Source organism: Phlebotomus papatasi, chromosome 2, assembly GCF_024763615.1.
Source record: "Phlebotomus papatasi isolate M1 chromosome 2, Ppap_2.1, whole genome shotgun sequence".
NCBI classification, from domain to species: domain Eukaryota; kingdom Metazoa; phylum Arthropoda; class Insecta; order Diptera; family Psychodidae; genus Phlebotomus; species Phlebotomus papatasi.
Window position 1 is genome coordinate 26,326,329 of NC_077223.1, and position 27,957 is coordinate 26,354,285.

A 27,957-nucleotide genomic window follows, 5' to 3' on the forward strand; every position below is an offset into this window, starting at 1 on the left:
TCCATACTGTCATTCAAAAACTTAGACCACTGGAAGTACTGAAGTTACTTTTGAACTTTAGATGGGCACAAACCTTCCGGAATTGTGCACGAATTTTTTGAATGTCACCCTCAAAATCCACATTAATGTCATTGACTTTTGGGAAGGCATCTAAATATTCCTTCAATACATTTAACGATGCGACTGTTTTCTCCTCCTTTGAGTCCATGAAGGCTTCCACAACTCCTGAATAATATCCCAATTCAGCACCAAACTCTGCTCCTCGGTGATACCCCAAATGGTATGCTTCTGTATTTCCGGATGAGACTCCTTTACTAAATCCCTCTTCGTAACCTTCCTGGCTGATTCTGTCTTCCGCCAATGCAATCTCGTCAAAGACTTCATTTATATCTTTATCCGGGGCAGTCATTCTGAATGAGCGGTTAAAAATTTCCCAATTCACTACCAAATTTAATGTACACTTGTGCAAACGCGTGGTTATGTTTATATTTTCTGACAGATGAACCATAGAGTAAAATTATAGGAAATCCCACATTCCTGTTCCCAATATCTAATAACTTTAGGAATACCTTCAGATAATTCCACAGATCGGTGTGGAATATTCTGTTTATTCTCCGAAACAATTTTTAAAAGGGAAGCGTGAAAATTCTTCGCTTGCATTGACCGTTTTCGTATTTGTTTTGACTTTGAAACTTCATTAGGCGCAAAATGATAATACTAATCGTCGGTTACATCAGCAACTGTGTTAACTACATTTGGTTTGTGTCTGCATTCGTTGTAAATGATACATCACTACGTGACGCTTGTACTAAAGGAGGCAGTCAAATTTATAGGTTTTATCCGTATACCCTAAAACCGTCTTCAGAATATAGGTTTAGCCCAGTTTCCGAAGTTCTCCAAATCCTAAATAGCAACCAATTTAATAGTTCTTCAGATCCAAATAGATTATTTCCCCTTAATAAACCATTTCTAAGTCATAATTTTCCAAAAAAATTCGACTGATAAGAAATTAGAGAAGTTAAGCCTCGTGGCTAAGTCTTATATGGGCTTCAGACCTAACGCTTAGCCATATGGCCCAACTCTTATAATTTATTATCAGTCAAGATATTTTGGAAAATTTAACTTTGGATTGTATTATTTAGGACAAATGACTTATTAGATTCTGCAAGAGCAATAATACAATCCAAAGTTAAATTTTCCAAAATATCCTGACTAAAAATATATTATAAGAGTTAGGCCATATGGCTAAGCCTTAGGTCTGAAGCCCGTATAAGACTTAGCCACGAGGATTAACATCTCTAATTTCTTATTATTCGAAAATTTTTGGAAAGATATGACTTAGAATTGGTTTATTAAGGGAAAATAATCTATTTGAATCTCAAGAACTATTGAATTGGTTGCCATTTAGGATTCTGAGACCTACGGGAACAAGGCTAAACCTCTAGTCTGAAGACCAGATTAGGTCTGAAGCCCGTGTAAGTCACTATCTCTAACAGTTAGTACTGTAGCTCTTGTTAGGGGAAGTGGGGCACCTTTGAAAGTGGGCACCTTTGAAATTGGGATTTTTCACCTATTTTGTAAATAAAATTGAGCTTTATCGCGATCGTGATATAGGGGAAGTGTGCCAAATTTCGGCCAGCTTTTAATTTCGGCCACTTTGAGTGTAATTTCGGCCATGCAAATAAATTAATTAAAATTATGTTATGTAATCTTCGAATAGTCAATGAATTCATTTTACTTTTAAATATTTATTCATTTTAGGATGTATTAACAAAAAGACCTTTAATTTTAGGTGTAATTTTAATTTAAATTGCATTGTAAAATCTCAGTGTGGAAAGAGTCTTACAAAAAATGTGACAGATCGATTGTGTGTTCTAACAGTCTTGTGATTTGTGGTGAAGTGCAGAAGGTTTTCCTTCGGTGTTTTTCATGAAAATTGATCAGTTTTCATTAAAGATTGTTTCTGTTTATATTAATAGTGAATCAATCTTTAAATTTCGAGTAAAATTTCCCAGCTGGATCCTGTATTTCGCGTAAAAAAGTATATACTTTGTGAGGGTCTCTCCGGTGAGGTAGTGTTGCCTATTCCGGCAACATCTTTTGCTTTTCCTAAATTTCTTATTCATTTTATGTTTTTTTTCACTTACCCTAATTTAGCTACACAAACAGATTGAGAAGCTAAATTACATTATGATATAGCTCAGTTCCACTTAAATATGGGAGAAAAATCCAATTTCAACAGTGCCCCATTTCTTCTTATGACGAAGCGGACAAATGAATAAACAACGCGACATAATTAGGGGGAAGTGGGGCACTTTGAAAGTGGGGCACCTTTGAAATTGGGATTTTTCTCCTATGCTGAAGTGGAACTAAGCCATATCATATTGTAATGTAACTTCTCAATCTGTTTGTGCAGCTAAATTACGAGTATATCACGATAAGGCTCAATTTTATTTAAAAATATGTGAAAAGTCCTAAAAATAGGTACAGTAGAGTCTCCTAAATTCGAACGCTCGGGGGGTATTTTTGACATTTCTCACCTCCCAAATTCGAACGATTTTTTTCAAAACTAACGAAATTTGTGTGAGATTAAATTGTACTTTGAATCAAATTCCCGTACTTTCTCGCAAGTCTTAGTGGTAACATACACTAACGGCCAAAACATTAAATACACCCTTCGTAAGCTTATATACACGTGATTTGGACCGGGAAAACGTTGTAATATCCAGTTCTATTGACTGAAATAGTTTCATATATAAACCTAAGAACAGTTTTAAACAAGATTTGAGAAAATACATGAGCTACAAAATTTATAATTTGAGCATCAGTCAAAAATTAGCTTTTTGGAAAAAAATGAAAAAGTAGCCCCACATTCTAAAACTGATCTAATCTTTTAATAATCATTTAATATAAGCTAAATACTATTAGTAAATATTATTGGGAGTCAGAAAAACTGAAAATAATACCGAGGGAATATTTTTGGTACGGATTGTGGTCGGTTTCCGGTGTGATGTGTTCTGAAAGGGGTTTCTTCTTTGAATATTGAAATTTCAGCCCAAATTCTACTTTTTCATATATTTTTTTATTATTTTTCAAAGTACTATTTATTATTGTTGCAATTTCATTTCTTTTACTTCATTATTTTATTTAAATAAACATGAATAAAATCATCAAATTTAGTTTTCCTCGAAGAATCCTCCTTTAACTTTGATAAGCGCCTCACATATTCGAGGCATCCTGTTGATCAGTTTCTACAAAATGTTAGAAGGGACTTTTCCCACACATCCTGAAGTGTTTCTACCAAGATTGGAACTGATGTCGGCGCCTTCTCTCGAACCATCTGGTCTAAAAATTCCAGAAAATTTCGATGTGGTTACAATTGGGTGATTGGGGTGGCTAATGCATGTAGTTTAGGACCCAGCGTTTCTCTTTCTCAAGAAGGAAACCTCTACAAAGCTTTGAGGAATGCTTGGAATCGTTCTCCTCTTGAAAAACAAACCCACGCCCAATAAGCCGGATGCATTGGCCACCCCAGTCACCCGATTGTAGCCTCATTGCAATTCTCTTGGATTTTCTCGACCACAAGGTTCGAGATTAGGCGCGACATCAGTTCCAATCTTGGTAGAAACACTTGAGGATGTGTGGGAAAAGTCCCTTCAGACATTTTGTAGAAATTGATCAACAGGATGCCTCGAATATGTGAGGCGCTTATCAAGGTTAAAGGAGGATTCTTCGAGGAAAACTAAATTTGATGATTTTATTCATGTTTTCTAAATAAAATAATGAAGTAAAAGAAATGAAATTGCAACAATAATAAGAAGAAATTTGAAAAATAATAAAAAATATATGAAAAAGTAGAATTTGGGCTGAAAATTTCAATATTCAAAGAAGAAACCCCTTTCAGAACACATCACACCGGAAACCGACCACAATCCGTACCAAAAATATTCCCTCGGTATTATTTTCAGTTTTTCTGACTCTTAATAATATTTACTAATAGTATTTAGCTTATATTAAATGATCATTAAAAGACAAGATCAGTTTTAGAATGTGGGGCTACTTTTTCATTTTTTTCCAAAAAGCTAATTCTCGACTGATCCTCAAATTATAAATTTTGTAGCTCATGTATTTTCTCAAATCTTGTTTAAAACTGTTCTTAGGTTTATATATGAAACTATTTCAGTCAATAGAACTGGATATTACAGCGTTTTCCCGGTTCAAATCACGTGTATTTAAGCTTACGAAGGGTGTATTTAATGTTTTGGCCGTTAGTGTACTTCCTTTTCATTTTACACCACCATAATGTATGTAAACATTCAGGAAGAAGTACATAAATATGATTTTCATTCACCAAAAATACTAACCTTGTAACATAACCTCACAATTGACATTTTGAATCCAAACGGCGTTCGAATTTGAGAGATTCAGATTTGAGAGACTCTACTGTACACCACTTCCCTCTACAAAAAAATGTTATCTTGCGAAGATGTGTATGTTGAGAAAATCAATTCTTGAGGGGTGGAAAGTAGAAATTTCAAGTAAGTAAAAAATTAAGTGATCACCTCTCAATAAAGTTTAAATTATTATATGTGCTCCTGAGAAAATGATAATAATAGAAACGACTGAGATTTTACCTAAAGCTAAGCATTAAAAAAATATATACTTACATATTATAGGTTTACACATTATTAGCTTTACACATTATGCATGTGAAAAGTAAGATATTTCAATGATGCTACATAGTCAATATATGTACAAAATATCAACGAACATAATCTTTTGAATGACTTGGGATTGAGTCTAAACTGAAAGAGAATTGTCGGTAAAGTTGGTAGGGTTTTGTTTTGGTTCTCGTGTAGGCATTAATATAAATGTCACAATGACAGTTGGCATGGCAGTTTTTCCTCTAGCGGTGGCTTCCCATAAGCTCCAGTCAGCCATCGTCATTCAGTCGAAAGCACGCATCCGACCGGTGAGCACCTCCGAGTGTCTATTAATTCCGCAAGTAACAACATTTTATCAGTGTTTCTAGACGTGATTGTGCCATTCACTGTACACTTCGTGACACGCGCGTGTGCCCAAAATGACCAAATAGTGATCATTGTGGATTAATTCCAGCATCCAGAGATAATAGTTGAGTGTATCTAGTGGAATCCTTTGTTGATTTCACACAAGTGCTTCTGTGTGGGTGATTGTGAGTGTGTGAATCATGAATATGATGAAGAAGTTGATGGTAGTGTGGGTGGTAGTGTGGTGGAGTCTATTAACAGGACGACTCTGTGAATCTCTCCATCGACATGAGTCCACTGAGCTCCTGGACGACCTTTCCCTGCCCCATCATAACCGTTGCGAACCCATTACTGTGTCCATGTGTACAGATATGCAGTACAATACTACCATTATGCCCAATCTCATTGGGCACACGAAGCAGGAAGAAGCGGGCATGGAGCTAGTGCAGTTTATGCCTTTGATTAAGGTGAACTGTAGCCCTGATATTCACTTCTTCCTGTGCACCCTTTATGTGCCCATATGCACAGTACTCGATAGGCCTATACCGCCCTGTCGGAACCTCTGCGAGAGTGCACGGCTCTGCGAGGAAATCATGCAACGTTTTAATTTTCACTGGCCAGAAAATCTGGAATGCTCAAAGTTTCCCGAGGCCGGTGGAGAGGAGATCTGTGTGGCGGAGAATACTACCGCAACAGCGGCTACTCCGACCGCAGGTCCTCCACTTGGGGCCGGCGGCAAGTCACGTCGGATAAACGTTCACAAGGGTGCCAATGAGCATACGGGTGTTGGACCCTATCGGAATATTGGCTTCGTGTGCCCCGTTCAGCTCAAAACACCACCCGGTCTCGGTTATGAGCTGAATGTTGGAGGAAAGGTGAGCTAAGTTTCCTTACAAAGGTTTTAGATTAGATATATAATTTCCAATAAGTCTGGGGATGTCATTTCACTATCATGAACTAAGGATTCTCCAACCTCATCATTACATTGTTATTCCAAGTCGAGTGCGATCATTTAAATTTAACTCTTATAGAGTTAAATGGTCTTTATTGTAATGTTATTTAGATATATAAAACAATTGTGGATCTAAATAAAATGATTGTAAGGATCATCTTTCTTTAGAAACATGCAAAAAAATCGTATATCAATGTATACCTACTGCTCAACATAGCCCCATCTGCCCCTAGTTATAAAAGTTAGGGCCTTGACAGACTTGAGGATTAGCCGAGAGACGGCTTAGCGTAATTATACTTGACATAATGGTTAAACTTCATTTACATCATTTTCCACTAAGTCGTCTCTCGACTTAAGTCGTAAGTGTATCTAGGGCATTACGGTTTTTAACTTCGATATTAGACCTAAGAAGCGAGATCTAAGTGAATCATTCGAATTTAATTATGAATTCGAATTTGAATTTTAATTCGCCTTTGAAAGACTTTACTATACATAATTATGTATATCATTAATTTTGTAGTGATCATAAGCTCGATGAAGATGTCCTAAGCTTTGGATACTATGCTCCAACTTTGCAAAGTATTAAGGTTGTTTCATTGAAAATTTAATACGCTTTAAACAAAAATTATTATCTTGCCATGTGCTATATTAAGTCTGCGAAAGGGCCTTGACAGAAATGAGGATTAGCCGAGAGACGGTTTAGCGTAATTATATTAGAAATAATGGTTAAAGTGCATTTTCATCATTTTCCACTAAGTCGCCTCTCGGCTTAAGTCGTAAGTGTGTCTAGGTCATAATTTTAATGTTTACTAAGTATAAATGTAATTTACAATTGAATTTTCACGCATTCCGGATTGCATGTACCCTGAGATGCATGCATTTCGAGGTCATCTTAAAGAATCTCAGCTACCATAAGCTTATCTAGGATTATCATTGATCATTTTTTTATTTTAAATAGTTTGATTACAGGAAGATAACAAAAGATAAAGAAAGCTTATTGAAATCGGTTAATAACGTTAATAAGCATTAGAGTCCCGTCAATTTGGATACGATAGGGTCGGGGTATATTGAGATATAATGGGGTTGAATGCGACCTGTCGATGGCCTCTACACACTAGGAGCAATTTCTTTAAAAAATGCTTTTTTTTTTTTAATTTCCCCTATCTTTGTAAGCAGAAACGTCAGATTTTTTTTAAAAAAGGCAATTTTTGACGAAAATTGCTTCTAGTGTGTAGACATCGTTAGATACAATATACTCAAATTTTATCGAAATCGCCTGACTCAAGATATGTCACGTCAAGTTGTTTTCGATTTTAGCTCAAGTCAGGGAACATCGAGGGGAAGTGTAACTCATAGTTGAAAAAATCTCGACCTCATATTAAGGGGGTTTCCCGAATTAGAAACCCAAGACTCAGCTGCTTTTCACGATTTTTTTGGAGAAAAGAAAACGACTAAGTTTTATGAAATTTTGGGTATATATTTATACAGATTCAAAGTGCTTAAATAATTTTTTTTCGAAAAAAAAATATTACAAAATGGCGGAATAATGAGTAATTTACTGGAGCGCTTCGTTACAGTACACCCTAATTGGCGGGATATTTGCAGCTTAATTTTTGTCTAAAAGACACCAAATTAATTTTCAAAATTCATAAGTTTATTTCATAGTTAAACCAAGAAAAACTGAGGAAAATCATAAAATTGGACCTTCTTCGCAGGTTTTTGAAAAAAAAAATAGGTTTTTCGGATAAAATTTTGACTTTAACGTGCTGTAATAAATATAAAAAAAAGAGATTTTCTGATATCATTTACCTTCAACTAGAAGAGCATTTAATTCTGAAGAAAACAAGCCCTTATGCTTTTTAATCGGTCCATAAGTTTTTTTGCTATCTTTCTCGCCAATTCGACAAAATCTTAAAAATGAGAAGTGGAGAAAACGAGCTTCAAAGTTTTGTATGTTCGTCCAGGCGCTTGCAAAATTGCTACGTGCTCCTTTGCTTTCGGCTCTCTATCTTCAAAAATACTTAGTACACTCAGTCCCGGCATTAAGTCCTTCGGGATTATGCACCTGACGGAATTATGCACACACAATTATGCAAATTTGCCTACCATCGGGAGTCAATTTATGAAATCATTTTTGAAATACGCCTGAATGCATACTATGGTGCGATGCGGGAAATTTAAAAACATTTTGCTACTTTTTCAGAACAAAATTTTAATTTCTTTTTTTAAGGTATTTTTTTTTTATTATTCTAACCATTTATTGAAGAACTCTGGCCATGTACTGTTTGTTAATGCATTTACATTGTTGAATTAGTTGAAACATTTGAATCTTTTTGTTTGAACTACTTTTATCGACTTTTACTCTGCGCGAAATTCGTTCAACGGTCAATTTATTCAAAAGAAAGCCCCTGTAGGTATGCAAATTTTCTCGATGCATAATGCCATTTCGCGCGTTTTTTTCGGTCCCGAAAATGTGCATAATGCCGGGATCTAGTGTATAGAGTTCTGAAATTTTGGTGGTATATTCTTAGTTTATCTATCGATTTAAGCAATAAAAAATATTGATTTCCTTTGACCTTGTAATTCGGGAAACCCCCTTAACCGACATATTAAAACAACATTTCATAGAAAAGCATCGTACAGTAAAGTCTCTCAAATCTGAATCTCTCAAATTCGAAAGCCGTTTGGATTCAAAATGTCAATTGTGAGGGTATGTTAAAAAGTTCGTATTCTGGATGAATGCAAATCTTATTTATGTGCTTCTTCCTGAATGTTTACATATATTATGATCATATAAAATGAAAAAGAAGTATATTACTACTAAGTCTTGTGAGAAAGTACGGGAATTTGATTCAAAGTACAATCTAATCTCACATAAATTTCGTTAGTTTTGAAAAAATCGTTCGAATTTGGGAGGTGAGAAATGTCAGAAATACCCCCCGAGCGTTCGAATTTAGGAGACTCTACTGTATAACATTCGAAATATTCGAATTCGAATTTTCGAAAATCGATTTTTCAATTAATCAAACCTTCGATTAAATCGGATGAAGTTGGGTTGTCAAAAGAGTTGTAGTATTTAACGAGGGCTTTCTAAATCTCCAAAATTTTTCAATTATGACAATTAGACCCGAAGTTAGTCATTTGAAAATTCAAGTTTTAAACTTTTATAGCTCGGATCAGGGGGCATGCATGTCTTTTTTAATCGAAAACTTTTATGGCCTCTACACACTAGAGGAATTTATGTCCATATCGAAGAGTTTTTCCTACACAAGCGTAAGGAATTCGCTTCAATATGGACATAAATTTCACTAGTGTGTAGGTAGAGGGCATAAGGCTCTGTTATAGCATGCCAAAATTTGAGATGGATCGATGCCATAGATAGGGGCTGTGTCACCCCCATGACAAGTTGACATTTCTTACACACAGAAAAATTTTGATTCTAAATTTAAGAATATATAAGATCCTGGGAACTTAAATTGGACGTGAATCCCCGAGGCGTTTAAGTTTAGAAGCTCTGAGCGAAAGAAATGAGCTAGAATCCCTAGCTCTTTCAAGTTAAGAGATCGGGAACTTAAGTTCAGCATTATTTGGAAAATGAAAAATGTCTACAGATTTGCAAATTGCAACTAAAACTAAATGATCAAGGATTTAGAATTAGGGCATTGGCATTCATTGGATGGGATTTTAAATTAAATTCCTGGGTGATTCTGTTTAAGAATTTTCCATTTTTCTGTGTGTATAGACCTATTTGAAACCAACTCACAAATTGATCTCAAACTCTGCTCAAAGGGCTCTGTGAGTGAGGAAAAAGTATTTACACAGAAATCTAGTATATTTACCCCTCCACCCTTTACCTTTTGCAGAATATTATTACCAAAATCTTTTCACTTTTAAGATATTTCGCGTAACGGTTGCAAATGCAGAGAAATTCCCATAAAATGAGCTTTTTGTATCAACTTTAGGCAACTTGGAAGGGGATTAGGCTGAGTAATAAGAAAGCATTAATCACATTTTACTGGACCCTAAACTGGATAATTCGTTATCTTAAGGGTTGGAGGACTAATACAATCGTAATTTATGCACCTTAAAAATACAAGTATATTTCACGAGAAAAAATCTAATTCTTGAGAAAAAGCTTAATTAGGAAACTTGCGATATAATGTAGCTTTTTGAGATTTCTTTAAGCAACAAAGAACTGAAAATCGGATTTATGGGAATCGAACCTATTAAGCTACTGATGAACTGTTATGGCTGATTTTCTTGCTCTAATGATTTTGAAATGTGATCCGTATATAATATATCAAGTCTTACCTTTGGTTATAATGTTAATTACTCGTTAATACTTATGCTCTCTTGAGATGATACTTTGTATATCCTGTTCATTTTAGTTCATTTAACGGTCTGGTCATCATTATTTTCACAACTTAAGGTCTAAAATTAGCAAATTTCAACTAGAAATATGATAATTTTATTACTTATAATAATAATAATTTGACTTTGTACTCCATAATTCAGCATAACTTAGGTAATTAAAATGAATCCTCTATGCTTTGAAGAATGAGATAAAAACTAAAAGATAAGAAAATGTATATATTTGAATTTTACAAATATAATTTAGGAAGATTCGTGAGGATTGTTAAAGCCAAACACTCAATTCAATTTTCATAAAACCGCAACGACCGCGCTCAAAAGAAATCTACATTGCCTCGCTAAAAAACTGTTTTTTATCACTTCTTCACGCATATTAATTTTACTCTTTCCGCCAAAATATGACCAGCATAAACTGCCATTCATAAAAGCCACGATAAGAACGTGGTTCGTTGTTTCTCCCTCATCACTGACATCATTCAAAATTTTTCATTCACAATCAAATTCACAAATTTTCCATTAATGCGAGAGGAAAATAGAATTAGACTGGGAAATTGTGAAACACGTCAGAAACAGAAGAAATTCAGTGAAATGGCATTAAATGTTTGCAGAGTTCAACCTCTGGGTTTGGGGCTGAAAATCCTTGTGACAAAGATGTGAAAATTAGAAATTCACAAGGTGACTTGCTCAGTGAGAAAATAACATTTGCATATAGAAGAGAATTTCGTCTGTGATTGTTTCTATAAATTCTGAAATTGTGGTAGAAACTCGATTTGGTCCATCTTATGCGTGAATTTATGATTGAAACACCAAATTGAGTTTCATATCAATTCGTGGGATTTTCTATGCAAATTCCCGCCTTATCGTGTGATTTTGATCAAAAAATTGTCTCTCAATCGTCGCTTTTTTGCCTATTAGGAGACCTCATACGAATTTATTATTCAACTTCCTAAATCGCACAATTTACAACTCTACTCAATATTTACAAGCAAATGAGTTCAAATGAGATTTTAGGTTTTGGCACAAGAAACCGGATTTTCGATATCTTTTAAACAACTTATTCCAGTGAAAATACTTTTAAATTCATAGAAGAATTTATTTCTAAATATCTGAAGCCATAAAATATTCTAAATTTATTGACAGTTGATAGCAAATATCCTCATAAAGTATGATTAATATAATGGCTTTTCTGTCCATGGCAAAATTGACAAATCAACTTATTTCATCATTTTTCTCGCGAGTTCATTTCACTGAAGACGATAAAAAAAGACATTTGATTCTCTTGTTTTATTTTTTGTGAAGAACATTGGGATAAGAAACAGTTAGAGATGGAAGAAATGCTGAAGAGATTTCATTTGACCCCCGTTGTTTTACAACATCAATACAGTTTTCTTTAGTCTTATACTTTCAATGTTTTACTCAAAATCAGCTGATATATTCGTTAAATATTCAAATGCATGCATATTTGCCAAAATATCTCTGGAAATTTATAGAAGGATTTAATGGAATTTTAGCAGTGGTCTATGCCGCAATATCCGATTGTGGTGGTAAATGAAAATGACATAAATAGCTTTTGATGGATGTTGCGTGATTGACGATGCAACAGATTTTTCACCTTCCTCCCCTTTTAATGCTCATATCCGCAATCTTCGTAAATGGGAATTATGCTTGCGCATTGTGGTATGGCATGTGCAGGATTAAATTTAGGCTATAATTATCTGCAGTACAGCAAATTAATTCAGGACTAATTACAAAGATTTTTGTGGGAATAAATGGTACAATCCTTTGCTAAGCTTTTCTGCTAATTTAGCATTGGAAATCTAGCTTAAGCTCTGCCCATAAATAATTTTAAGTCACGCCCCTTTCAGAATTAATTATGAATTGAATGTGTTAAGCTTAGGTATCAGTGAAGTTAATAATTCTTTTATATTATAAATATTACAGATATTTTTTCTTTAAAAAATATTAGAAATATTTCAACCATTTGATGTGATGGCTAGATAAATTGAAATTTTTAATTTCTAATATTATTAGCTTTACTATACAAATCTTTCTGAACAATTGACCTCTTCTACCTGCCTTTGCAAATTAGTGAGATCGCCTACGGAAAAATAGACTACACCCCTTATAAAACTTATAAGATGCTGAAGAAATACTTCTAATTATTTTCATTGGCTCATAATTTTCAATCAGATTTGGGAATCATGGATTAAAATTGTGATAAGAAAGTTTGATATCCGATTGAGCGCGTATCGAGAGATGAGCGTTGAAGCCGAATTAAAAAGTCCACTGTTTGTTGCATTATAATAGCACTCAGCCTGTGATCTATGCAGGATCCTATAAGCTAAGTTATATTAAATTACATATTAGGGAAAGGCGCGCTACCTTCAGACAATTCAAGCTTCGAATAACTAATTTATTTTAAAAATGTTTTTATTGAATTTTACCCATTCTAACATTAAATTTTAATAGCTAGTCTAATGCCTAAATCTCCTGAAAAGAGCCATGGCTCTAATCCATTAGGGACCTAGAAAAAAATTGAGTTGTCCGAAGCATGATTCGTCAAGGGTAAGGGCAAGGTAGCGTGCTTTCCTTTTTATTTTTTTTACCTCTTAAGTTCTAAAATATTATTAGACGAGATGGGAAAGAGAGACAGAATTCTTTCAATGACGAACTGGCGCGATTGATTTTTGAGGGATATCCCTTAACTGCTGTAATTTCTCAGTAATAATCGAGACTATTGTGAAAGTTTTGGGTTAGAATTGTTTACTAAATGGAATCGATCATAACCTTGTGAAAAATCGCTGAAATTGCCTTCATTTGAGAAATTCCAGATTTTTAGGAACGGGGATAAACCTCTAGTCCAATCGGCCATATATAGTCGTAAGATAAGTAGTTTTTTAATTAAACATAGAGTTTTGAACCATAGGAGGGGCTTAAAATTCTCTTTCTTATATAGTTTGTAATGAAAAGGAAAGTTAAATCTAGAGAGAAGGACTCATAAAGAGTTGCTGTAAACAAAGTATAGGAATTTATAAATTTTAATTTTCCTTCAAAGTTTCGAATTTCAAACTAAGCTCTTTTGCCTGATGTACACAGCCCCTTATAAACCTGAACTTAAGTTTTAAATATTCTCTTAAGATGTTAAAATTTTCAGAATTCAGAATCTTATTATTAATTATAATTAAAGTAATGATTAGACTACATTTCCATCAGTTTCCCACTAAGCCGTCACTCAACTTAAGCCGTAAGTCTGTCCACGGCAGAAGCCACAAAAGGACTAAGTTTGAATCTTGGATACATTCAGTTTGTAAAATTTTGCGCAGATAATAGAAATTAATATAAATAACCTCTAATTCCTGATAATAAGATCTCAATAAGTAATAGTTTGAGCTGAAAATTTACCGCCAAAACATACGAGTTAAATCTTTCGAGTATCAGCTAGAGACTTTGATGCTGAAAGAGTGGTAACACATTAAAAAATTTTCAATTTTTTTGTACAACTTGCAAACAGATAAAACTACTACATCGCAATATTTTAAAAATTATCCAAAAATAGTTAATACCTAAAATAAAACCATTCCCAAATTATAAGATAATCATGTAAGATTTGAAAAAAGAATGATTAAATTAATTTTTTACGATTTGTTATGTTCTCAAAGATAATTGAGCAGTAAAAATTTCGAATTATTTTTGATTTATTCATAATCCTTTAATACTAGAAATAGATAGGTATTTCGACTGTTTGCCTAAGGCATAACTCAAATAAAATAATGATCTCAATTTTGAGATCAAGATCAAGAAAATGTCATATTTTGGTATTCTGAAATCAAAACAAATCAAAGTTTCAGACGTTTCAGATATCAAATTTGACAAATATTTTGGAATCTTGAAATCCAAGACACAAACCCTGCAGATTTCAAGATTTCCAATTCTGGAACTAATTTTTCAAAATTTCGAGACATCAAATTTTTTGTTTTCTTCGTTTTTAAAAGTTCCAAAAATCTCTGAGAGGTGCTTGGAAGATTCTAACAAGATTGATTCGCATAGAATTTGATCTAAATATGGAATATTTTTATAACTGAGGAATCAAAAAGGATATTAATATTAGAAATGAGACATTTGACCTTAAAAATTTAATCGAAATGCTACATATTCTTAGATAGAAATATGTGTATAAAGATACAACACTCTGAGAGTACTTGCAAAAGGATCACGCTCAGTATAACTATGGATGAACATTTTTTATTCGTATTTTCTGTATTGATGATCTTATTACCTCTCTGAACCATATTTTTTACTGTTTAATACTAATTTTTGTAGAGAATTAACAACAAGTTCTGCAGATAAATTGAGATGTTTTTCAGTAGTGACGTTTCGTTGGAGGGAGAATCTTGAAATCTGGATTTTTAGCTAAGACATTAGAAGTTCTACAAATGCATCGCATTAGAATATGTAATATTTATTTTAGGAATATTTGACAGAAATTTTAAATCTTGATCTTTGTTTCAAAATTAAAGCCAATGATTGATAAAATTTTTACCTTTAAATGTCCACTGTTGTCTTAGCTTTTGATAGCTAATCTTCAGAGCAAAACCGCGGAAGGCTTTTTAACAGGTTCTGCATGCCAAAAGTCCATCAGATACATAGATACACAAATTTTAATATATAGCACATGTTTTCATTTCTTATCTTCAATTTTGGCACTATTTAAGCTTCGTTGTCACTGAGTTAGAGAGCCAAATTCCATAAAGTGTTATCAATGATCAAAAATGCAGGATGTCGAAAAGAAATCAGAACGTTTTCAAATATTCATTTTATTCTAGAAATTTTTAGAAATATTCTCTCAAACATTCTTTGAATTGCAAATCGTCTTGTCACGTCAATCTGAATTTGCATGACATTTGCGTAAATTTTCTAAATTGGGCCCCAAATCGATCCAATAATTCGCAGAAATATTTCTTTTGTAGAAAAAATGTATTTCAATGATTTTACACATCAATTGCCTTAAAGAACAAAGAAGCTTCAGAAAGCATCAATTACCTTGTTTGTTGCTTAAGAAGTTCAAGGAAATCTTTTCAAATTTAAATGTTTGTGAAAGGTAACATAAGCATCTCGTGTATCCAAAGTTAACATGAAATTCTCATTCGTCAAACGCTCGTGGCAAAGTTGACTGGGAGTTTTTCTGATCAAACATCATGTAAAAAACAATTTCGCATTTTAAAACATTTGTCTCAGTGTAGCTTGAGTGTTGTGAATTTCCGTCTAATTTCCCTCCAAGTTGGAAGAAATGCGAGGGAAATTGATTATAAATGCACCAAGGTTGACTTAATATACCATCAACTTGGTCAACTCTGATGGCCCAATTGAGGCACTGAAGTGCCTGAAGCTCACAAATACCACCTGAGAAAATGGTGCCTGAGGAGAGAAACTTGGTCTTCTTGTTCATCTCCATTCGTCTCTTCTGGGTGAGGCCCAAGACCATCAATGTAGCGGGAATATTTGATCGTGTATTTCACTCTTTGGTACATATTTGAAGAGAATGAAAAAATGGCGATGCGAAAGATGAAAAGGCAAAAGTCATTGGCAACGGTGAAGCAAGATAGTAAAATTCTCTAAAGTCTAAAAAAAAACCATTCTGCCCAAGCATCCCATGAAGATTATGTTGAGGTAATTCCTTTTTGCCCTTCAGCTTCTCAGCATTTTGCATTTTTCCTGCTGTGAAAAACCTCCGAGTGGTTTTCCTCAGGAGTTCAATATCCAAGAAATGAACCATTTTTGAATGATGTGTAGAATCTGCAAAATTATTTGAGTTTCTTGACCTCATGAACTCTCACTCTTTTTGCCAGTAACCGGCAGTTGCAATGGCTGTTTGGTACCCAATGTGGCTTTCAATTAAAAAGCACCCAAGTGAAGCAAATAAAGTGAGGAAATAGTTGCATTCTGAGCGAAAAAGGGTCACTTTTAATGTGGGTGTGTTCCCCAGGAGTTTCACTTTCGCAAATGCAGCTCTTTGCATCAATGTGTCCTCCGAAGGAGGCCAAACGCCTAATATGTGTTAACGTCAACTCTCAAATAAAAAGATTCAATAGCATTATGGATAGAAATAAATTTATTGTCATCGACAAAACCCTACTGCCGAAAATGGGTTTTTATGAATCATCCATCTGCATATTAATCCATTTTTTTCTAGTAAAATTTGGCAATCAATCACTTTTTAACTGCTCGAACTCCAAAAGAGAGCTTTGAATAAAAGTTAAAAACAAAATTGCACTAAAAAAACAATATTTGAAAATTTCACAGTCAGCCCAGACACATACCAATAAAGCTAGTCATCAATATTATTGTAAAAAATTCCATTGAGAATTTTCTTATTTATTATAAAATATTGTTAAAAAAAATAACAAATAAAATGCAATTTGTAGTTGAAAAGACTAATGATTTAAAGTTAAAAACTAATTCATAGTTTTAAATTGAGTTTTAATTGGGTAATCTAGATATATGGTATGTGTCCTGGATCACTATTTTCTATTTTAAACAATCAATGTGTTTTAGTTCTTAGATTTTATAGCAAAATTAACATTGTATTATTATCTAGAGACTACAAAATGCAAATAAGGGAGAGTGGAGATGTTTCACGAACTCAAACGATTTTCAAGATTAATTTGCTAAACGAATATAAACCATATCCAAGCAAAATTAAATTCTGTGACTTTGTCTTGGGTATTAAGTATCTAAAAATATATAGCACAATTTAATCTTTAAAGGGTTACGTGTGCCACGAAGACTAAAAAAAGAACATATTTTCTCAATTTTTTTCAACATAATAAAAAAAAATTATTCATGTTATTAACATTATAAATACAATATTTAATCCATTTTTTTTGGTTTTCCTTTCAAAATTTTAGAAATTCATTTTTAGATCAGAAGGCGAATTATTGAAATCGTACTCGCACCCGTCAGCTCTTTAGTGGCTAAAAGAAATCTACTTGCACACCCCGCAAATTCTTGAGTACATTCAACGATTACTTTACATTATAAAAGAGTCGTTACATAAGGATTTGAATCTGCGAGGTGTTGGAGTGGATTTTTCTCGGCCACTAAAGAGCTGACGGGTGCGAGTACGATTTCAATAATTTGCCCTCAGAATTCGAAAAACAAAATATTTTACCTCTTTGCAAATGAGTTCACTCGTACTTGGACGAAGGATTTTAGAAAAAAAAATTAAATTTGTATTTTTGGGATAATTTCATACAAAAATTGTCATTTTTGTTATATTTTTAATCACGTTTTATCTTTTGAAAAGAGTTGTTATTATGGAAACAAAATATCTTTCGTACAAGTATAGGGCATATTTGGCTCTGACTTCAGATAAAATAACACGTATAACAACAAAATAAGTTTAAAAAAAAAAGATCTCTGAAAACCACGCTTCAGCGGCTGAATATTTGAATTTTATTAACGAAAAATTCAGAAAATATCGTTTAAATGTTGTACTTTTATATGCTTAAAAATTTGAATTAAATAATTTTCTTATTTTGTTGAAAAAATATATTTGAAAAAAATACTGTTTTTTTAGACTTCTTGACCCACGTAACCCTTTAACTCTTTTTTATCTCAGAATTGAGGGTATTGTAACCCTAATAATTAATAAATAAGTAAGTCTGATAAATAACAATAAATAAATGCACCAGTCACTGTTCACTACGGCTGCCGAACACCCGATTGGAGATTGACCGAAGACAATCAGCCGATTTGGCATTCACGGTTCGCTCACTTATTTTATTTTGACGTAGGTAGGTAGGTTCATTTCATGAAATATGATTGTGCATTATGGAACAATTTTGAACTCTTTTTTTATGCCCTGGACACACTTACGACTTAAGCCGAGAAACGGCTTAGTGGAAAATGATGGAAATACACTTTAATAATTATTTCTAATATAATTACGCTAAGCCGTCTCTCGGCTAATCCTCATGTCTGTCAAGACCCTTACATCTAGGCAGTTCTGTTCTAAGGTATATTTTGTTTAATAACTTTCATTTAACATGTCAATTATGGTGTCTACACACTAGAAGCAATTTTCGTCAAAAATTGCCTTTTTAAAAAAAAAATCTGATGTTTCTGCCTACAAGGATAGGGGAAATTTTCTTTAAAAAGGCATTTTTTTAAAGAAATTTCTACTAGTGTGTAAAGGCCGGTCAAATGAAAATCGAGGATTTGGGCAGACAGAAAACCTTGACAATTGCTTTCTTTTCGTATTTAAACAAATTACAATATTTTCCTTCCTTTATTTAATATTGTCGAAGTCTAAGAATTTTTGGAGTTTTATGAAGGGTGGAGTCATCACTTAGACGTAATACACTTAAAGACAGCGTGTAAAATCTTGAGTTTTTACCTAAAACAGATTTCAAAAAATCGTGAATTACCAATTTATGATGTGATTAACAATTTTGTGATTTTTTGAAATCCGTTCTAGATAAGAACTTAAGATTTTTGCAAGCTGTCCATAAGTGATTACTTTACTTTATTTGCGAAAACTATGTAGGATGCAGCGAATTTTTCGATTATGAGTCCTTTAGAATATATGTAAAATTAGGTGGTTAGTAATTGCATCAAATGTTGTTGTACTTTCATTTCTGTTATACCAGCATTTCATGCAAAAGAGGACGGTTCGTCGATTGGATCAGTAAATGCAGTTAGCACAATTGCTGACCCAATCGCCGTTTTGTATCGTCGATCCCATCAAATGCGAAAACAAAAGAATTGTACGAAAATGGTCGATGCAACCGACTATATCCCAATATTCCAATTATAATTGCCACTAAATTTGAACGAGTTATAGAGCCTTAGGACTAAGAAATCTAATACAAAAAGTATTGAAATTTGAATTAGAATAGTCTATAGAATTACTAGAATTGTCTATATCTAGCTATAGAATTGTAAAAAATAATAAAGTACAAATCGACGACTCAGAAGTCAAACAACTCGATTTTTTTTTACAAAATTCGTTTTATTCGCTTTTTTGATACTTCGTTATACCCTCTATCTTCCCTGTGAATATTATACTTGAAAGATAATTATTTTCAAAGTTATAGAGATTTAAAATCTCAAAAAACCTATACTTTGTGTAATATCTCAGCTTCAAATCGCTCTCCTGTAAAATTTGCCACCTGCGAGTTATTCGTTTCTTATTTTTAGCAATCGAAAAGGTCTTCCTCTGGGGATCTCTATCGTAGTTTTCAAAATACAAAATGATTTAGGATAAATTTCTTTGTGATTTTCTTTGGAAGATTACAAATAAATTTATTACGTGATCGTAACTTGTGAATCCGTGACTCGTTATTGGTAAAATGTAGTTCTTTTGAGTAACTTTTCAATGGTTCTTCCTTAATTAGATCTTGCACCTAAAGTCTCATAAAATCATCCACTGTATCATCTGCAAAAGAATCATTTACAGCACAGTCCAAGAATCCCACCTAGCTATTTTTTTTTCTTGAGGCAATTGCAAAAGTACTCGAGATGGTGCAAATTGATGGTAAATTTTTACATCTGCATTCTCCCTCGGACTACAAGAAAAACGTGTTCTGACCAATTTTGGCATAATAGCTGCAACATCTATGGCGAATTAGTGTTTTCCGCAATATGCTTTAAGTTCAAAAAGACGAGTAGCATTGGTTCGTGATGGAGAAAATTGATAACGGCTCCTGTCGCTTAAGCAATTAATTAGATGCTGGGTCAGAAATTCGTTAGCGGAGCAAGAAAATGTTCGCCTGGGGAATGGGAAAAAATATTGGTCGAATTGAGTGAAAGGTCTCACATATTTTACCATCAATTTAATATTGATTTTCTGCATGGAGACATATTTTTATATTTTGCCACAACATAACGCGCTGTTGCAACTTCTCGGTTTTTTTTTTGGTTGTACATGAGTCTCAGGTGAATTTTTCAACTGAAACCGACTCCAAGAGAATGAGGGACAGTGGACAAAAAGAGGAATATTTCTGTATTATTAGTTGGAGAAACAGCATCGATTTGATCGATGATCGTCTGAGAGAAACACGTTTCTCCAGGTGATTTTGATGCAAGAAGTTGTAAAAAAGAGCGGCCAAGAGGTACATAAAAGCGTCGCAATCTGACCAGTTAGCGAGAAAATCAATTAGCCATTGAGGAGGTAAAAGACAACAGATTCATCGTCACATATCAGATTTCTAATCAAACATTGAGACCGTCTCACCTGATGAGGAGCATAGGTGCTTTGGTTCAAACAAAAGCGAAGTATCTTCTTCAGTTCCTCATACCCATCTCCCTATCTCTAGCTCTCATGCCATATGATATACACTACAATTTTACGGTCCAATGGAGTGAATATTTTTGCTGTGAGAGAAAAAAAATTGCTCGATTTAATGCTAATGAGCAAATTAACAATCAAAGAGATATTCAATTTCACTCTTTCTCTTTCTGTCTGAATTGGAAAATTTACTCTCATTTTTTACCCGCATTTCTTTCCCCAAGAAACTCCCAAGAATTTCAACTTTAAATTATTTTAAAAGAAACCAAACTCCTCTTCTTTTTTAACTGACTCCCCGCAAGAGAAATTTATCACTTCTCCAAGTTACCGCACAAAGAACTAACTGAACTTGAAGATGTTAGAAGATTATTTAAGAGAGATTAAAACCTGCTGATACTTTAATGGAAAAGATTCTTTTTGCACCGGTTCAGCGAAAAAAACTCATATCAAGATTGTTTCAATTATCTCATAAATTTCAAAATATTATTTTCACGTGCTTATGAACAACTAAGAGTTTGTGGAAATTCACTTTCAAGTGATTTAAATATTCTTTTTCACAATGGGAACTCCTTAAATAAGATAAATTTGCAACATTTGAGGGATCAAAGGGAATTTCTGAAAAGATGAAGTATCAAGTTTGCCGCAGAGATATGAAAGTTATCTGCAGCAACGAGAGCTTTTGATGTGCTCCAGGGCACTTATTGCTAACAAAGAAGAGTTTCAAAGGGTTTGAGGAAAACACAAGATACTCCATTTCCAGCAGAAACTTAAAGTTTTTGAAAAGTATTTGCAAACTATGAGAGGTAAACATCATGCTGGTATACTGAGTACACAAAACTTTCTTCTTTAAAAACTAAAGAATATTTGTGGATGGAAAGATAAATGATTTACGTACAAAAACCATTCGGGATAATTCAAAAATATACCTATTCAGAGAAGTATTATTGACAGATAATATATAGAATCTTTCAAAAATTAAATTAAAAAAATCAACCTTTGAGACTTGATTTTCAGAAACGTGCTTTTTTTGAAAAACTTACTTTGCAGTACTCATGATTACTCAGAATAGATTCATCAGAAGTAAAAAAAAAACAAAATATCTGCTGTTAATGAGTTAAACTAGTCGTGAATACCGAAAAGTAAATTTAAAAAAGTGTTTCCGAAAATCATATCGAAACGGCTGAATTCTAAAGATTATAAAGAGGTATATAAAGAGCTCGAATTGAAGAACAAAACGAAAAACAAATTTAAAGAAAATATGCTGTTTTTTTAGTTTTCGTTGCCTACATAGGGTAAGATGGGGTAATTTGGAATCATGTATAATTCGGAACTTTGAGATTTACCAACAGGATGACAAAATGTAAAAATAACAAAAAAATAATACTCTGGAATGTAAAGTCTTGTACTTCTTCGTGGTTTTCTTGTTGTCTTTGACGTAAAGGTCTAGTCCAAATCATTGAGAAAATCCTAAAATTCCAAAATATATCATGATTCCGAATTACCCCATCTTACCCTAACCCCGTAAAAAATTATAATACTTTCTTTATAAAAATTCTATTGCTTTTAGGACTTCAAAAATATAAGGTGTTTCTGTTCTTTAGTATTACTACAGTTCAGCATAAAATTAAATAGTATGTAAAACCTTAAATAAGCCCTTAATACTTGAAGACCTTGAAACTTAAATAAGAATCCTAACATCTTCCTGAAGTGGCGAAAGATCGACAGGCGTGGACTGTTAATTTTGATGTCATGGGCCTGTGACCCCAATATAAGTGGTTGAAAATGATAATGATGACTTAAAATAATAATTTGTTTTCTAATGTAGGTTCGAGCCCCGCCTTGTACAAATGATTGAAACGTTTTAATTTAATGGACATTTTTCATTAAAGATTTGTAAACTGAATAATAAATTTGTAAACTTAACAGTGTACAAAATGGCAGTGATAGCCTATAGTATATTAACACTTAAGCCTACCAAGACCGGTCAAATTGATCTATTTAGAAACTTTTTAAAATTAACACATTTTTAAACGGTACAATGTCACTATCACACTTTATGAATTTCTCAAAATATGCATGTAATATATTTTTCAGAGTTTATATTTTAATTTTTCCTCTTTTCCAAGAAAAAAAAATTCGAAGAAAACCACCAAAACGATAGGTGGGTTTGTGTTAAAATAAATACAAATAAAAACTCTTTCTACTAAGTTTAAATTTAGGACTTGTGCAGATTAATTACAAGGTTTTTTGTGTTAATTTTTTATTAGTTTAAGAATTTAAATATATAAAAAAACATTAAACTTTCTTTTGATTTTTTATTTATTTGCTAAGTAGCGAAAAGTAGTGAATTTATGGACCTTGGAATATGTTTTTTCGAAATTTTCAGGTTTTGCTTAAAAAAATAAGTAATTTTACTAAATTTGTAATTGGAGCAATCAATTTCGAGTTGATATTAAAAGTTTAAATGTAGTTTAAATACAAAATATCTACCTTATGAATAAAAGATCTATATGAGATATTTGATAATATCTTCGTTTTAGTTTATTCTAAAATAGCCTTGACATATTCCTTCCCAAAGATCTCTACTACACAAAAACCATTTTCGTCAAATATTAGGTGTGATTCTTACATATTCACACTTATTTTCTTTTTGTAGGGGCTGAATGCTTTCAGAAGATGAAATTTAAAGGTTCTAGATAAGTTATATATCGATCAATTTAAGACTAATGCTTTCATTTGAAATATTTTAGAATCTTGCACATAATACGTATCGCAACGTAATGTCTTTAAGTGCTACTTTATCTTAAATTTGGGCATATATTCAGGTGATCTATGAATACATTTAAATCGGTTGTATAATACGTTAAACATATAAAAACGAAAGATAAAACAAATATATGAAAACCTTAAACTTTTTAGTGGGATTCTTATTTTTCCAACAGATAAAATGTAATTATGACTTACTTTACGACCATAAAAATGGAAAATTATAAGAATGGTTATTGCATATTGTGAATAATATAAATATTTAATCTTCGATCATATTTATTCCTTGTTTATTTTTCTCACATTTTCACATTATAATACGATAATTTGCGAATATCACGAAGAGCGAATGTTCATAATAAATTTTAAGACGAAAAAAAAAGAATTATTTATGCTTTATGCAAGAATATGATAAAATTTCATCTAAACTCTATGGGACCGCTTTTTTTGCACTTATTATTATGCATAAATTATTTTTTAGGCGAAGCATTGACACATTTGTTAATTAATGTACAAACATATTCCTTACGTTAAAAATAAATTTACTTGAGATATTATCATCAATATTGTTCTCACCGCTCACAGATTCTACTTCACACAATTTTTCGATAAGATTTTTAGAAATATTTTGAATCTTTCCGTACAGAAATAAATCTTGAAAAATTCGAAAATCTATTTTAAGATCCAAAAAAGACTTTCTTACTTTTTAGTACTTTCGCAAAGTGGCGGAAATTACATTCTGTTCGAATTTCGAAGTGCTCAAGTGTCAAAATGTGACGGTCTTCACAATGTTGTGGTGAAAAAGACAGAACAACGATGTTTACTGTTGTTGCCCCAGTATTTAATCACGCCTTAATCACTGAGTAACTCTTTTGCCAGCTTTTTAGTTTGATAAATTTTCCCCACCCTATTCGAAAATTTAGTATGAAAATCGAAATTGAATTTGGATTCTTCGAACTTCAACGACTTTTTGTGCAAATAGAGTTCCATTTAACTTTTATCCAAGACACTATTGGAGAATCAAAATCTACTTCTGTTTGGGCTCAATGGGGATTGTAGTTTAAGAGAAATTGATTTAATAGATTGTTCAAAGTCACTCCAATCGCCTGATTTTCATTTACAAATTCGAAATTTTCTCGAATTAAGAAAACTTTTATCCTGAAACCTATTTGGAAAGATTAGGTTTTTGGAAAATCCCTGAACTGGTATTAGTTTTAAGAGCGTTTAAAATAAAGGTTTAACTTGAGATGCTCAGAGCATAAAGCCTATTGTGTATACAATTCCATATTAAAATGGCCCACTCTTGCTCTGAGCAACGTAAGTTTTTGTTTTAACGTGATGGTATAAAACCAATTAATCCACAAACTTTTAAAATCTAGTGAGACTTAAAAGATTTGTGTGATCGCAGTTAAATGTCCAGTCTTAAACTCATTTAAACCCGCACAGAAAAAATATTTTGTAAAATTGTTCGTGTTTGTAAAATTCTATGGCAGACTTACGAAATGCTCGTGAATCATATAACCCAGAAACAAGTTCGTAAAATTTTGTACTTTTTTTTTAACAAACATTGTTCGTAAAATGATCATTTGACGAACATTTTTTGTACTTTTACAAACATTTTTTCGTAAATGTTCATAAACACACAAAAAATGTTCGTAAAATTTTGTCATTTGTTCGTATTTGTTCGTAAATTTTTGTTTGGCATTCTGTCATTTGTTCGTATTTGTTCGTAAATTGTTGTTTGTCTGGCACTCTGTCATTTGTTCGTATTTGTTCGTAAACTTTTGCCAGACAAACAAAAATTTACGAACAAATATCAAAATTTTACGAACATTTTTTGTGTGTTTACGAACATTTACGAACAAATGTTTGTAAAAGTACAAAAAATATTCGTCAAATAATCTTTTTACGAACAATATTTGTTAAAAAAGTACAAAATTTTACGAACTTGTTTGTTGGTTATATGATTCACGAGTATTTCGTAAGTCCTCCATAGGATTTCACAAACATTTACTAACAATTTTACAAAATATTTTTTTCTGTATGAAATAAACGATTGATTGCATAAACAATTGATCAACCATGATTCTGGTCATTTCTTTCAGATAACTAAGGACTGTGGTGCTCCTTGTCATCTTATGTTTTTCGCTGAGAGTGAGAGGACTGTACTGAGGTATTGGGTAGCATCTTGGGCAGCAGTTTGCTGTGCCAGCTGCCTCTTTACTGTCCTCACTTTTCTCATTGACCCATCACGCTTCCGCTATCCGGAGCGTCCCATCGTCTTTCTGGCCGTATGTTATCTCATCGTGGGCTGTGCCTACGTGGCGGGACTGGGAGCCGGTGACTCTGTCGCGTGTCGTGAGCCATTTCCACCGCCTGTCAAAATCGGACGCCTCCAGATGCTCTCAACCATCACACAGGTAAGAATTACTTTCCATTTCGGAGCCATCCCACTTGGCGACATGACACACAAATGTCTCACCAACCATGCAGAAGATCACGAGAAATGTATCGACACACGGATAGGAGATGGCTGTAGGTCATTAAATTAAGGCCGACTGCAGAAAATCGTCTGGTTGGTCGAAAAAAAAATCAAATTAATTCCTAGATTAGTTATTAAAACGACCCCGTTAGTCGCAAAGTGCTCAGGGAGAGAAATATTATATAGAATGAGTAATGGCGAGTTCTAATACAAATTATCATCATGTTGACTTGTGCAATTTGCCAGACATCATTTGAGATTACAGCTTATCAATTTTATGTTGCAAATAGCCCCAATATTAATTTGTTTTGCGATAGCATTTGAATGAGAAAGTGAACCCCCATGAAATATCACACTCATAATTCTTCAGCCACCTGGACAAATTGTCGTGAAATGCACGACAATAAATCACAATAAATATTATTCGCCATGTCCAATTTTCAATCGCTTAAATCATTCTCTATTATTTGTGATTATTCAAGCGCCACTCCCTCACAATCTCTCCGAATTATTCTCTAGGTTAGCACAAATTTTGCCTGTATTTATCAAAATCGAAACAGGTCACCAAGGCTGGATTTGTTGATGAGACATGTGAAGAGGGATGCATATTTATTGACCCCACTCAGCCAGATGGAGTTTTAGACAGAAACATGCTAAATGTGATAGTTTAATGGAAAAGACAGGGGGTACCCAGGGATTGGGTTTGATGCCATAAAATATTTATCGCCTTTCGGAATGATATTGCTCCCAATAAAATGTTTTGATCGTTTGATAAGGCATCCGCTTGACAGCATACTAAAATTTCCAATTCTATCATTTTCAAATTGAATTTTAAATTACGAAGCTTTATTTTTGTTTGACCGTTTGACCTAAAGAGTGTTTAGCCCATTATTTACATATGTATATGCAAACTCTTGTAATTTTTGAAAATATTTGCGGTATTCATAAAATATTTACAAACTATACAGAAAATATTCACAATTTTCAAAAATATTTATAGACCTATTATATGGTAATTGTGAGTTAATTGGAGGAGCACAGAGCAGTTTCACCCAATACAAATTTAATTTAGGACACTTGCCAAATATGTAGAACCGTAGAACTTTATTCAGATAACATCTGTTAAATACTTGATAAACTCAAAATTTCTGTTCAAGTGATTTTTTCTCTCGGTTTCAACCAAAAATCATACGAATACCTAAGAGTTGACTGTACTGATCAATATTCTCTAAAATAAGTTATCCATTTTAAATTTTTAAAAATTGATTTCATTTAAGCCTTAATACTAAAACGACTAAAATGCAACGAACTACAGAATAAATCAACTTCAACGGAAATGTTAAACTGAACTGCTATTTTTTTAAATTTATCTTTATTTTTAAATTTAGATACATTATACAGCTAAGTGTTATCGCACTAAGATTCTTCAATTTCTAAATTCAAATTCATTCTTAAATTAATTGTTCATTTTCACTAATTTATTAATATAAACTAATACTTGCTTCACAAAAACACGTTTAAATATGTTAAAGTAGTATAAATGTGGTTGCATATATTAATATTAATTCAGCAAATAAACATGTTAAAATTGCTCATTAATTTCAATTTTATTGCAGTAAAGTAAGTAGTCTTTTTAACTAAATTGTTCTTATTACGCTCATTACATTTATTCATTCGTAATAAATATTATTTGTGAGCAAAAAATGAAATAAATACAGTGATTTAGTGATAAACTTGCATGAGATAAAGCCTAAGTATCGGGAGTAATATGTTAAGTTCCTCCAAAGGCATTCGAAAGAAATGTTGTGACAAGAAATCTGCAGTTGGGATGTCTTCATACAGATTTTCAACAAGACTACATGAGAGTGATTTTGCCTGCAACTCTTTCTTCTGTCTTTGAGGGTCCTTCTGCATGACGGATTTGTGATTTATAAGACGCATTTTAAGTACTACCACTCATCTTCCAGAGTTATTCACAAGCAAAAATCTCGGGCACTGTTTAAAATTGTGCAAATCCCTTGCAAAATATGTCCTGGCTGTAATAAATTTCAAGTAGTTCTAGAAATCTTAATACTTAATTGGATTCAAA

The 27,957-nt window shown here is 32.8% G+C and overlaps 2 protein-coding genes across 5 annotated transcripts in view; one reads left to right on the plus strand and one right to left on the minus strand.

Moving 5' to 3' along the window:
- Positions 1 to 13: 13 nt before the first annotated feature.
- On the minus strand, positions 14 to 409 carry LOC129800296 (uncharacterized). The gene has a single exon (XM_055844576.1). The coding sequence runs from the start codon at positions 407 to 409 to the stop codon at positions 14 to 16; it is 396 nt and encodes a 131-aa protein (XP_055700551.1).
- A 4,536-nt stretch (positions 410 to 4,945) lies between these two features.
- Positions 4,946 to 27,957, plus strand: part of LOC129803217 (frizzled) — a 97,723-nt gene continuing 74,711 nt past the window's right edge. For 3 of the 4 annotated variants that reach the window (XR_008751846.1, XM_055849662.1, XM_055849663.1), the window contains exons 1-2: positions 4,952 to 5,884; positions 25,492 to 25,806. Coding sequence is in view for 3 of the 4 variants with exons in the window: in XM_055849662.1 (XP_055705637.1) it covers positions 5,210 to 5,884; positions 25,492 to 25,806 (990 nt within the window). In the remaining variant the exon portion in view is untranslated. Of the gene's footprint in view, positions 5,885 to 25,491; positions 25,807 to 27,957 lie in introns of all 4 variants that reach the window. The other variant, XM_055849661.1, reaches the window with a different exon arrangement.

Bases quoted from the DNA above. Each gene is read 5' to 3' on its own strand.
- LOC129800296 (XM_055844576.1), bottom strand. From the start codon at position 409: ATGACTGCCCCGGATAAAGATATAAATGAAGTCTTTGACGAGATTGCA.